General features: G+C 53.2%; 1 protein-coding gene across 4 annotated transcripts in view; it reads left to right on the plus strand.

The window, feature by feature from the left end:
* Positions 1-12729, plus strand: part of MYO18A (myosin XVIIIA) — a 103569-nt gene that overhangs the window by 64449 nt on the left and 26391 nt on the right. For all 4 annotated transcript variants that reach the window (XM_023739622.1, XM_004385352.2, XM_023739623.1 and 1 more), the window contains 6 exons: positions 1522-1663; positions 1825-1984; positions 2754-2940; positions 3237-3480; positions 6490-6599; positions 10115-10180. In XM_023739622.1, coding sequence (XP_023595390.1) covers positions 1522-1663; positions 1825-1984; positions 2754-2940; positions 3237-3480; positions 6490-6599; positions 10115-10180 — 909 coding nt within the window. The remainder of the gene's footprint in view (positions 1-1521; positions 1664-1824; positions 1985-2753; positions 2941-3236; positions 3481-6489; positions 6600-10114; positions 10181-12729) is intronic.

The following is a 12729-nucleotide window of genomic DNA, read 5'->3' on the forward strand; positions in this document are numbered from 1 at the left end:
CGGGGACTGGCTGGCTTGATGAGCACTTGGCATTTGGTGATGGTCTTCAATTAGGGAAATTGCATAAGATGCTTTATTGAGAATTGGCATTTGCTCGGCTGCTGATCTCCCTGCTCTGCTTTGATTTCTGCCTCCCTCTGCCTTTTCCCTGTAGGAAGGCCCTGCTTAGCTAGCACAAGGGAGTGGAACCCAGGGGAGAGCAAGTGTCCCCCTAGGGATAAATGCTTAAAGTGCCCAAGTACCTCAGGGAAGTTGGATTTCCTTTTTCCTGACACCTGGGCTCTGGTGGCGGCCTCCCTCAAGAGCCTTTGCCATTCCCAAGAGATATGGGGAAACTAGTGCAGGTGCCTCATGAACAGCAGTGGGTCAGACAATGCATGGGGAGGGGGCTTGACCATCCTTCACCTCCTTTGGTCTTCCCTATCGGACAGGCCTTGGAGAAAGGGCCCCGCAGTGCCCTGCCCACCACTCACCATCTGATGTCCTCATTGCTTATTTCTGCCACTCACCTCCAGCCGCTGGGGTACCTTAGTAGCTCATCGGTCCTTGGCCACATTCTGCTTCCTTCTGGTAATGACACCACACCAACTCCCCTGGGCAGCTATAGGGAGGAAATGCAGGCAGCTGGGGCCAAAGAGAAGGAAAATAATACTTCTCCCACTTCTCTTTACCTCCATTGCCTAAAGGTCAGGCCAGAATGGGGTGCAGGGAAAGTTTAGTCCTTCCTGCCCAAGGAAGACTTGAGAATTCCATAGAAATTCCACAGGCCTTGTTTGTTTGGCCTCCATGGTGCATCAGAAATCAGAATTCAAGATTTTCACCTTCTCTTGAAAACCTGGAAGATTTATCAACACTAGGCTGAGGGTCTCCTGAGACGGCAATTAGCTGCAGCTGAGTGGTAGTTAACTCCCTTTAGATATGGACACCTGTTCTCCGGCTTGCCCGACCCCTCCCCTTCTGGCTGCCACATCCATTAAGTCGCCTGGCCTAAACTTTGGCACTTGAGTTTATGGCTGTGCTTCCAGCCCACCTGCAGTGACCTTAGCCCTTTCTGGCTCTCCCCTCTTAGGGGGCCAGTGCCAACCTCACTGCTGACGCTTACTTAGAGCTTCCTTTGGGCCACGCACTATGCTCAGGGCCTTACAGACTGTGTCCCATTTAATCTGCTTGGAGTTGATGCCCAGGGGGTGAGCCCAAGCCCCTTGTGACCTTGTAGGGGATGGGGTTAGGGGAGAGCCTCTGGATGTGGGCTTGGGTTAGTAAGAAGCCTTCAGTCTTTGGCGACTTTGGACCTGAGTCCTAGGAATCATATTTTGCTGTGGGCTTCTTTCTGATCTCTTTCTCCTTGCTGCCCTCCCCTGCCTCCCCCAAGGTGTCAGCAGTGACTGACAGGAGCTGCAGTGTGTGTGTATGCGTGTGTCTGTGTGTAGTGTGTTTATAGCGTGTGGTTGAAGGCCAGGGGTCCTGGCTCCTTTCCCTCGGTCCAGGTGACAAGGTCGGATTTCTTGACTTCTCCCATAGGTCCGCTCGCTGGCCCGCACAGACGAGGCGAGGGGCCTGCTGTGGCTGTTGGAAGAGGAGGCGCTGGTGCCAGGGGCCACTGAGGATGCGCTCCTGGAGCGTCTTTTCTCCTATTATGGCCCCCAGGAAGGTGACAAAAAAGGTAGGTGACATCGCTGGAAGGTAGCTCCTCCGCTTCCTCTCCAGAGGACCCATCCGTATGGGGTCCAGGTGAGTAGCTGGCATTTCCCCAGGGGCTCACTTGAGTCTCTGGGCTTTGTATCTGTGCTGTGACAACCTGAACCCTGCTTCTCTCACCCTCAGGCCCAAGCCCCCTCCTGCGCAGCAGCAAACCACACCATTTTCTCCTGGGCCACAGTCACGGCACCAACTGGGTAGAGTACAATGTGGCTGGCTGGCTGAGCTACACCAAGCAGAACCCGGCCACCCAGAACGCCCCCCGACTCCTGCAGGACTCTCAAAAGTAAGAACACCACTGCCCGTGTCTGATCCCCAGGGCTGTTTCCAGGGCTCGCTTCCCCTGGGGGTGTCTCAGGGTCCCCTCCCAACAAGACGGACAGCTTCCACTTCCTAAGAGGCCGCAGCCAAGACCAGTTGACCTTGAGGGTGTGTGAGTGACCTCCTGAAGCAGAGATGGGGAACAGACATGGGTGAAAAGATCTATAGTCTTAAATTTGAATGACACCCTACTTTCTTCAGAGAGGTCAGGGGTAGCCCTGGGAACCCCTCGACCTTATAACCCCTGACTTCCATTCACTTATTCAATAAATAATAATTGAGCACCTACTCTGTGACAGGGACTCTTCTAGGTGCTTGGCAGCTAGCAGTGAACAAAACCCAAATCCCTGCCCTTGTGGAGTTTATGTTCTAGTGGGGGGAGGCAGATAGTGAACGGTGAACATAATAAGTAAATTATGTAGTATGTGGGAAGGTGCTTGACTCTGCTCTCCCTTGCCACGCTGGAAAACCTCCTTCCTTACCTCTGCCCTCGATGTTGATAGAGAAGTACAGGTAGCCACTCTCTGTCTGGTCTACCTCTCGGCTTCTGCCCACCCCCAAGTTTGTCTGCAGGGTGTGGGATGTGGAGCCCCAGCCCAGATAACCCAGGTCCCCGGCCACTGCGGTGTGGGGTTATTTGGTGCGCTAGGAGCTGGCAGGAGGAATGGCCTCTATTGCTCTGTTAATGCAACTCTACCCCCTTTCCCTCCGCCTCCCCCTCCCACCTCTGGCAGAAAAATCATCAGCAACCTGTTTCTGGGCCGGGCTGGAAGCACCACGGTGCTGTCAGGCTCCATCGCAGGCCTGGAAGGCGGCTCGCAGCTGGCGCTGCGCCGGGCCACCAGCATGCGGAAAACCTTTACCACGGGCATGGCAGCTGTCAAGAAGAAGTCACTGTGCATCCAGGTTAAGCTGCAGGTGGTGAGTGTGGCAGCCCGAGCCCCGAGGCCCTCCTTCACCCCTGATGGTAGGCCTGGGCATTCTGGGCACACAGAATCCCACTCTAACTTGACCACTGTTGGTGCGGCCTTCTCAGCGCAGCTGCCTCTGAGTGGCCACTGAGGCCTAGTGAGGGTCGAGTTGTCCAGGCTTAGCATGTCCTGGACGGTGGTGAGACACTGGGCACCCTTGTGAAGAGAGGAAATGCTGGTACCAGTCCTACTGTCCTGGGCATGGCCATCAGAGCCTACTGAGGGCAGTGCCTTCCCCTTTGGCAGGATGCCCTGATTGACACCATCAAGAAGTCAAAGCTGCATTTCGTGCACTGCTTCCTGCCTGTGGCTGAGGGCTGGGCCGGGGAGCCCCGATCCGCCTCCTCCCGCCGGGTCAGCAGCAGCAGTGAGTTGGACCTGCCCTCCGGAGACCACTGCGAGGCTGGTCTCCTGCAGCTCGACCTGCCCCTGCTCCGTGCCCAGCTCCGTGGCTCCCGCCTACTTGATGCCATGCGCATGTACCGCCAAGGTGGGGCCCCCTTCCCTCTCAGCTCCTGGCTCTCTCTTCCGGAGCTGCCCTGCCCCTCCCCTCCTGTCTCAGGACAGGCTCTAGGTCTCTTTTGCTCTCTTTTCTGCTCTGGTGCCTCCTCTGTGGGGTCTGTCTTCCAGGCTCTGCTAGCCCACAGCCTGTTCTTTTCTCTATTGTCTTCCATCCCACTGACTCCCTCTTCCTCCTCTCCTTTCCATATTCAAGTTCTCTTTGTCCCTCTCCCCTCCTTGCCCTGTATACCCTGCCATTTGTCTCCCTTCCCCATGTCCCTAATTTGGCTGGGTCAGCTCTGCGCACAGCAGCAGAGCAAATGCTGTCTTCCCAGTGGTGGTAATTGCCTCCAAGGAGCAGGCCAGAGGCTGGGCCAACCCCCCACTGAGAAATTAGGTGCTAAATCTCTCTGAAGTACACACTTAAAATTCCCAAGAAATGTCAAACAGACCACCCTTTTTATGGATCCGTTTAGAGGAGGGGCCCGAGAAAATAATAATAATAGTGGTTAACATCGTTAGACCATTTGCCATCTACCAGGACCTGGTCTAAACTCTTCACACACATTAACTCATTTAACCCTCATCACAACAACCTCATGAGGTAGGTACTATTGTCCTCCCTAGATGAGGAGACTGAGGCTCAGAGAGGTTAATTAGCTTTCCTAGGGTCACACGGCTCATGAGTGCCACAGCGGGATTTGACCCAGGCAGGCTGGCCTCTCTAGTAAGGTTTAATTTGCCTGAGAAGTTCGAGTTGTCAGGTTTATGCCCTTTTTTCCTTGGCTAAATGAGCAGGCAGGGCCCCACCCACCGACAGCCAGGTCCCCTCAAGGCATCCCCGTGGGGACTGTCACTTTTCCGCAGCAGTCAAAGCCAGGAAACGGCTCCTTGCCCTGCTCTAAACAAATCATCACTCTGTCCCCACGTCTTGGTATGGAGTTGGTGTTTATTATTTTAAAACCAGACTGTTAACTGCTTTGAACCAAAATCAATGTGCTTTACTCAAACAAGCAGATCGATGAGGCCAGCAGCAGCAGGCCCCCCCTCCCCTTACCCGGCCCCTAGCCACCATCGATAGCACCGATGATTAATTAAGATGCCAGGCGTCCAGACCTGCTATCCCAGCCCATCAATTTAATTGCAATTCAGATACAATCAATAGCTCACTTTGTCTTGTTCCCTCAGCAGCCCCGCCTCCTGTTTCAATTATCAGGCACATGCATCAGCCTCATCTCCCAGCTGGAGGGTTTCCCAGAGCTAGCTAGCCCAGCATAGTGGAGCAAGCCCCTGATGGCTGTCAGGAGCCCGGCTTTGGAGCCCAGCTCTGCCTCCAGCTGCAGCCTTTGTGACCCCGAGCCAGCCAGTCACAGACTGCAGCCAGTCCCGAGCCTTAGTTCTTCCATGTCTGGAAGATGAGTTGGATCTGGTCCGCGGCCTTTCTGATCTGAAATTCTGTGATTCTGTAGGAAGAATCTCTTGGTCCTCCACTGTAGGCCCTGGTGTCCTCAGGGTGACTCAGTGTAACCTCCTCCTGGCCTCTATCCTGACCTTGCCCCACACTAGAAGCCATCTCACCCTCCCCCTGCCATCTCCAGGCAGGTCCATGCTTCTGTCCCAGATAGTGTTATTGTTGTTAGGTGCTGTTGAGTCAGTTTCAACTCATAGTGACCTCGTGTGACACAGTAGAACTGCCCCCATAGGGTTTCCTAGGCTGAATCTTTATGGGAGTAGATCGCCAGGTCTCTCTCCCTCAGAGCAACTGGTTGGGTTCAAACCGCCAACCTTTGGGCGCGGCCGAGTACTTAACCATTGCACCACCAGGGCTCCTTTCCCAGACAGTAGGGGGCCTCTTATTAGTGAGAGAGAATCTACAAGTGTTTTTGGTCACCTGGCCTAGGGCTCAAGGTCAGGATGGGGCCAGGGAGGAGAGCCCTCAATGGGCTGAGGAAAGGAAGGGAGCATTTTATCAAACGTCCCCCAAGTGAGACAGACTGTTCTTTGTACCTATTTTCTCATTTAATCCCCATGACTACCAGGTGAGGTAAGTGGTAGTGTCTCCATTTCATAGGTGAGGAAACTGAGGCTCAGAGAGGTTTGAGTGGCTTGCCCAGGGTCACTTGATCATAATAAGTAGGGGTGAGATTCAAACTCTAAGCCCGTGTGCTTTTCCTTTCAACTACTCTCTGATGCCCTATTTTTTCCTTTAAATGCTCAAGACTTCATTCTCTCTGGGTCATCATAGTCATGGACTTTGAGGGCTAGAAGGGATCTTAGAGATCATCCAGTCTCTTATCCCCATAACATTCCTTGTAGGTGGTCAGCCACCCTCCAATTTCACGCCTCACTGGCAAGGAACTTGCTTCCCTCCAAAGGAGCTCATTCCCTTTTTAAACCTTCCTATCCCACTGTGGTGTTGGTGGTTCAGTGGTAGAATTCTCACCTTCCATGCGAGAGACCCGGGTTTGATTCCCGGCCAATGTACCTCATGTGCAGCCACCACCCGTCTGTCAGTGGAGGCTTGCGTTTTGCTGTGATGCTGAACAGGTTTCAGCAGCGCTTCCAGACTAAGACGGACTAGGAAGAAAGACCCTGGTGGTCTACTTCTGAAAATCAGAATACCCTATGAATCACAACAGTCTAATCTGCAACCGATCATGGGGTAGCCCAGGACCAGGTAGCGTTTTGTTCTGTTGTGCATGGGGGTGCCATGAATCAGGGGCTGACTCAATAGCAGCGAACAACAGCAACATCCCACTGTGGAGCAGCCCTAATTGCCTCCTCGGCCTCCTCACCTTTGTCTTGCCTCCTTCCTCTCAGCTCTCCTTTCCTGGCCCTACCTCAACTGCAGGCTCTCCACCCCAACAGTTTCTTCCCCTTCAGATGACTCTTCCTGCCCACCCTTCCCACTGGCTGCCTGGGCACCAGCGGCTACTGGGGTGAGCTGGGAGCAGGCAAGGCATTGACTGACCCAGATCTGGGCCGGATCTCTCTCCAGGTTACCCTGACCACATGGTGTTCTCCGAGTTCCGCCGCCGCTTTGACGTCCTGGCCCCACACTTGACCAAGAAACATGGACGCAACTACATCGTGGTGGACGAGAGGCGGGTAGGTCCAGCCCTCAGATCCCCACCAGACCCCTCTCCCTCTGCTCACACCCCTCTGAGCAGCTACCCTTCCCCAGGTGTCTCTGTCATTCCTCCCCTGAGTGAGCAGGTTTGGCCCCTTGCTCACACTCCTGGGTTTGGCCAGCCAGGGCCAGGACAGGAGAGCATGGCAGTCAGGGTGTGGCAGAGTGGGGAAGGCAACCTGGGACATGTACTGTAGCAATCAGAGAGGATTCACCCTCTTTGGAGGCCCGAGCAGGGAATGTCTGCTCCTTGGGGACCCAGACAGCCATCCAGGAGTGAGAAGGCCAGGGCCTCCCAGGTGTCAGATTAGAACTAGTGTTTTGCATGCCTCACCGATGGCACCTAAGCCGCTCGGCCTTGCCCTCCAAGTCAGAGACTGGCTCATGCAGTAGGAAGCAGTCTAGGGACAGAGCAAGCATCTCTCCTAGGGAGAATATTGATATGATAAGACCTCCTTGGTGCCAGGGTGGGCATGAGGTTCAAGGGTCCCTTGCCAGCCTGAGTTGGTAAATTCATGGCTGGAAAAGCGGGTGTCTCCCTGCCATACCGTAGGCTTTCACCTTGACCTTCAGAGGCAGCTTCTCAGAGAGCCAAAGGGCTCCTTGAGCAGAAGAACCTTCCTTCACTGTGCTCTGGCCTCAGCACCCAGCATGACTCTGAAGGCACCTCAGACCTTAAGATGACTTCCCTAAAAGGGAGGGTACTCTGCAGGGTTGGGCAGGAAACCCCACAGTGAGTGCCCAGCCTTTCTCTGTGTGCAACTCTCCCTTGACCCCTGAGTCATAAACCTGCATTCATGGACCTTCTCTGTATCCTCAGGCCTGCCAACGTCAAGGGCGGCCATGGGCTGCATGCGATGACCCACCCCACCTCCTTCTCACTGTCCCTTGTCCTCCATTCTAGCCTGCCACTCATGGCTATACCCGACACCTGGTCATCCCTGGAAATGCTCTGCCTCTGAAACCTTAAATTGCAGTGAGACCTCCTACCTGTGCTTCTCAGTCATGTCTTCCTCTCAGTACACCTGCTCTTTGACCCCACTGAAACGTCCCATCTCTGGACCCCACTCCATTTTCTCTACTGTCAATTCCTTTCTGACTTCACTTCCTATTCTACTCAGCCTTGATGTTGTGGTTCAACCCTGCAGTCACTCAACCTTAATCCCCTTCAGCTTTCTTGAGCCCTCTCATAGCACCTGCCCTACCAAACCCCCACCCTGAAGGGCCAGTCTTTGGGTGTTTGCACTCCTCATTTTGGGTTTCCAAGGGCTGTGAGAGAAAATTATACATCTGTGTGGACTTGAATTCCTACAGGTTCATGGTCTCCAGCCTCAGCTGGGCCCTTGGTGTGGCCCAGCAAGTATTCCATGTGTCCCATCCTCATCTGGTCCCTATTCCAGGCTTCTCACCTGCTATTCATTCTCCATCTTTCTCCTCAAATCCCCCACCCCCACCCCACCCAACACGCAGCAGATGACCTTGTCTCCAAACTAATAAAATTGAAGCTCCAGCTTCTTCTCCTACCTTCTGTAAAATTCTCTTCATCTTCCCCCTTCTTCCCTCCCTCCCTCTCTCCATTCTGTCTTGGTGGAAGGGGCATCCCTCCTCTGGTCCAATCCCTTCCTCCTGTGCTTTGGAGTCTATTCCCTTCAACCACCACCCCCCGCCCCCCCCCAGAGACCTGATCCATCAGTCTTGACTCTTTTCCCTCTCCTGTTCCTTCAGCCCTGGTGGGGTAGTGGTTAAGACTTTGGCTGCTAACCAAAAAGTTGGCAGTTCAAATCCACCGGTCACTCCTTGGAAACCCTATGGGGCAATTCTACTCTGTCCTGTAGGGTCGCTATGAGTTAGAATAGACTCGACGGCAACGGGTTTGGTTTTTTGGTTGGTTCCTTCAGCCTCTCCTTCTCTACAGGCTCTTTATTCTCCGTGGATAAACATTCCCCAGACTTTCCTCTCTGAAAGGAGCCTTCTGTCAACCCTTTCTCATGTTGGACTATTGTTCTGTCTCTTTCCTGTCCTATACCATCAAGTTAATTGAAAACATTGTCTAATGCTTACTTTCCTCCTACTGCCCCTGCCCTGGCCGCCACTCATTCCTCTACCCATAGCTGCCTGATTCCTACTCCCTGACATGTTAGGACTGGTCTTCTCATCTCCCCATGCCCTCTATATTGTCAGAGCCAATGGGCACTTTTCTATCTTTGTCTTGAATTCTTGGCAGCATGCTCTGTTGACAACTTCATACTTTTTGAAACAGTCTCTGCCTGGCTTCTTTGCTGCCACTCCTGGTTTTCCCCTTGTTTCTGTTCTTTCCTTGTCAGTCCCTCTGAGCTTCTCCTTTTCTATCTGCCCGTTAGGTAAAGATCTCTTTTCCTCAAGACTCTGTCCTTGACCATATATATTTTCTATCCTATACCCTCTTCCTGGACAATTTCACACCCATCACTTGAACTACCGCATATGTATTGATGACTCTCAAATCAATACCTCTAGCCCAGGCTTCTCTCCTGAGCTTCAGACACATATTTCTATCTAGCTGCCTGCTGGACTTCTCTACCTGTATGCCTTACAGCACCTCAAACTCATTGTGTTCAAACCAAGCTAATTATATTTCCTCTCAAACCTACTCCTTCTCTTGTATTCCTTACCTTAGGGCATGGCACCATTATGTATTGAGTTACATAAGTCAGAAACCTCGGCATATCCCTAGATTCTTCCCTCTTATGTACCTCCCTACGCCCCTGGTATCCAGCAAGGATACTGCTTCTATCTCCTTCACATCTCCTGCACTTTCCTCTCCTCTGTCTCCTTTGGGTCAGGCTAGCTTCCTCTCCTATAGATTGCTGCAGTGGCTGCCTAAGTAGGGGGTCTCCATCCATCTTCCACTCAGGTGCCAGTGGGATCTCTGTAAATTGCAAATCTGATCATGTCCCTCCGTGAGAGAACCCTTGAGGGGCTCCCAAAGCACACAGGGCCCCCCATGCTTTGGCCATGCCCACCTCTCTAGCTGCACCTTTAGCTGCTCCACCACTCCCACCCACTTCATTCTAGGCGGAGTGAACCACTGGGAGTCTCCTCAGGGCATTCTGCTGTTTTAGCTCCCATGCCTCTTGTTCATGCTGGCTGGTCCCTCTGCCCTTTCCGCGACTTTGTCTAGCTAATCCTTACTTGTATCTGAGAACTCAGCACAGGCGGCACTCCTCCAGGGAAGCTTCCATCATCCCCTTGTCTGACGTAGATGCCTTCTCCTTTGTGTACTTCTCTAATTCACTTCTCTGGCTTCCCAACAAGATAGTTTGTTCCTCGACGATGGGTACTCTTGTAGTTGTCATTATGTCCCCAGAGTCTAGCACAGTGCCTGACACTGTGAATATTCATCAGAAGTATTTTTTGAATCAATGATTGAATGAATGAACGAGGGAGGAAGGACTGAGTGAATGGAGATGGGGAGTCCTTGGGAGGGCTCCCTGACACAGGCCTCTCTCTGCAGGCGGTGGAGGAGCTGCTGGAGTCTTTGGACCTGGAGAAGAGCAGCTGCTGCATGGGCCTGAGCCGGGTGAGTTGTCCCTGAAGGAGGGCAGTCATACCCTCCCTCTCTGGCCTCCCTTATCCAGATGGCTGACCCTCCCCTCCTGTTCTCTCCGCTCAGTCAGACTTCAGAAGTTCCTAGAGCCCCTTCTGAGTCTTGACCCCTACCCCTCATGAGTTGTCCCTCCTCTCAAGCTGCCCCTTCAAGCTAGGGGCCAGGAAGGAAGATGTTCCAGCTCTAGCAAACTTGACTTTCCCTCCTTCTGAATAACTGGCTTGTTCAGCGCCATGAGCACCTGTGATGTCAAGAGGGAGTGGATTGGAGGATGGGTCTCCACTTGGGCTGAGCCCTGGTGTGGGGAGTGGGGGCGACAGAAGGGCTGGGCTCCGGGAGGGGAGGGCTGGAAGAAGCAGGAAGGCAGTAGGCAGAGTGGTGGTCCAGAGGGCAGAGTCCCCTTTGGCAAGTGGTCTGGGGCTGCCAGAGTGTGAGAAGAGCAAGCAGGAGATGGCGAGGCTGTGCCACCATCCCCTGCTCACAGGCTGGATTCCTTATCAGAAAGGAATGTAGTTCATAAAAGACTGGCACGCCTGCCCCTGGTTGCCAGTCTGCCACATCAGTCCACACCAAAGGGTCAGCTGAGTGTTGCTCTCACCAGGTGGGGAGTCCAGCATGCCCTTCTCCCCCATGACTAGGAAGCTTGGACAGGCAGCATCCACGTATGTGCTCCAAGGGCTGAGGTGGGAGGGAAAGCAGTTGGGAACCAGAGAGAGGGTCTGGACCTGTCCACCTGTCAGCAGAGAGAGGAGGGCTCAGGGTCCCAGGACCCCATGAGGAGTGTGAGGTAGAAGAGAATGCTTGCAGAAAAGGCTTGAGTATTATTTGTCCACTCTGTTCTCTCTGCCCCTCTCTCTTCTGCATTTTGAGTCATGTTCTTGGTTTCTCCTGCCTTGTCTCTCACTATAGGTCCTTTTCCTTTTCCCTTTCCATCTCTGTCTCTTCATGTCTTCCTATCTTTGTTTCTACTGTCCTTGACCTTCCCTTTTCCTATTTGTTCTTGCAGTCTCTGCTGGTCCTCTATTCCTTGGTTTCTGGCTGTTTTTGTCTCTGTTTCACTGCTTGTTCTCTGTGTCTTTTGGGGTCCCACCCTCTTTCCACCTCATTTTTCTGTTTCTGTCTCTGCCGTGTTGTGTCTACCTTCACCTTTTTCCTCTCCCACACCTCCCCCCACAACTTTTTCTAAGCTCAGGGGCTGCTAGTTGGGCTTACTCCCTGGGGTTGTTTAGAATCAAGGATTTTACTTCAGCCCCTTGGTTTATCCTTGGATTGACTCACAGTAGGGCTTTTCCACCAGGTGCCCTGGCACCTCCTCCAAGCCAGTTCCTAGGTTCCCAGGCATGTCTTGGACAGGAGAGGGCTTGTACAGGCTGGCTCTCTTCCCACTGCCATCTCACGCCTTTTGCAGTCCTGAGATATCCCAGGCGCCTGGCTGAGGGAGGCAAGCCCCAGAGCCCACTCATGCTCTAGGGCAGAGCAGGAGGCAGAGTCAGTGTTTGCTCCCACCTGGTTTGGAAGAAGCCGCTCGGGCCTTCCAGGCTGTGGTTCTCACTGACCGGTGAGCAAGGCTTCCCTGTGTGCTCCTCACATTGCTTCAGAGAAAGGGTGTCTTAATCTGAGCCCACTGGCCCCTGAGGGTTCAGGCAAGGACTTTAGAGGTTGGAGAGCTTCCTCACATTGTAAAATTTTGTATTATGGGTATTGTGGGAAGGAGATGGCCTGGAGCTTTCATCGGATACTCCAAAGAACGCTTAACTCCAAAATGTACCACTGTTCAAGAGAGGTTTGAGACTCATTGCCCTAGTTTTTTGACAATCTTTTCTCTTCCCGTTGTGTTTCTGGGCCATTCTCGGCCCCCACCCTGGCACCTCACTTCTAGTCAGTTAGCCTTTGTGTACTGACCAAACATGTTTGCCCACCTCCGGGGGGAGCTTGGATATTCCCTACCTACCACTGCAATTTCTGGCTCGCACATTGTGGGAAAATGAGGCACAGGTAGGGGACTCAAGTCCGGTGCGAGGTCCCAGGTGTGCAGCCCTACATATGGGATTTGGGGAATGTGGAAGAGGACCAAGCTGGCTTTCTCCCAGGCCAGCCTCAGGGGACCAGGTTTTCCTGGAATTGCCAGAGGTACAGCTTTCTCAGCAGAAAGTCTCGGCCCTCTCCCTTCTTGTTCCCTGAAGGGAGGCCTTAGGGTACTGTACCTATTGGCTCTGAGCACATTTATATAAGCCACGTCTCCCAGGGATCTCTATCTTCTCTTTGTCCTACAAAAGGGAAGCTCCTGTGTTCTGTGCCAGGTGGAGGTAGACATATACCTAGGTGTCCCTTTGTCATCTCTCAAGGATACGAGGGCCTTTTTTTCACCTAATCATTCCCCTGCCTTCCTCCTGTCTTAGTAAGGAAAATTTTACCTGGCCCCAGCTCAGGAGACCAAAGAGTGAGAGGAAAGCTGGGTGTGGGGGCCCCCAGCTGGTTCCTCACACCTCTGTCCTTCAGCCCCCAAACCAGTATGACAGGTC

Source organism: Trichechus manatus, unplaced genomic scaffold (assembly GCF_000243295.1).
Source record: "Trichechus manatus latirostris isolate Lorelei unplaced genomic scaffold, TriManLat1.0 scaffold00138, whole genome shotgun sequence".
Taxonomy (NCBI): domain Eukaryota; kingdom Metazoa; phylum Chordata; class Mammalia; order Sirenia; family Trichechidae; genus Trichechus; species Trichechus manatus.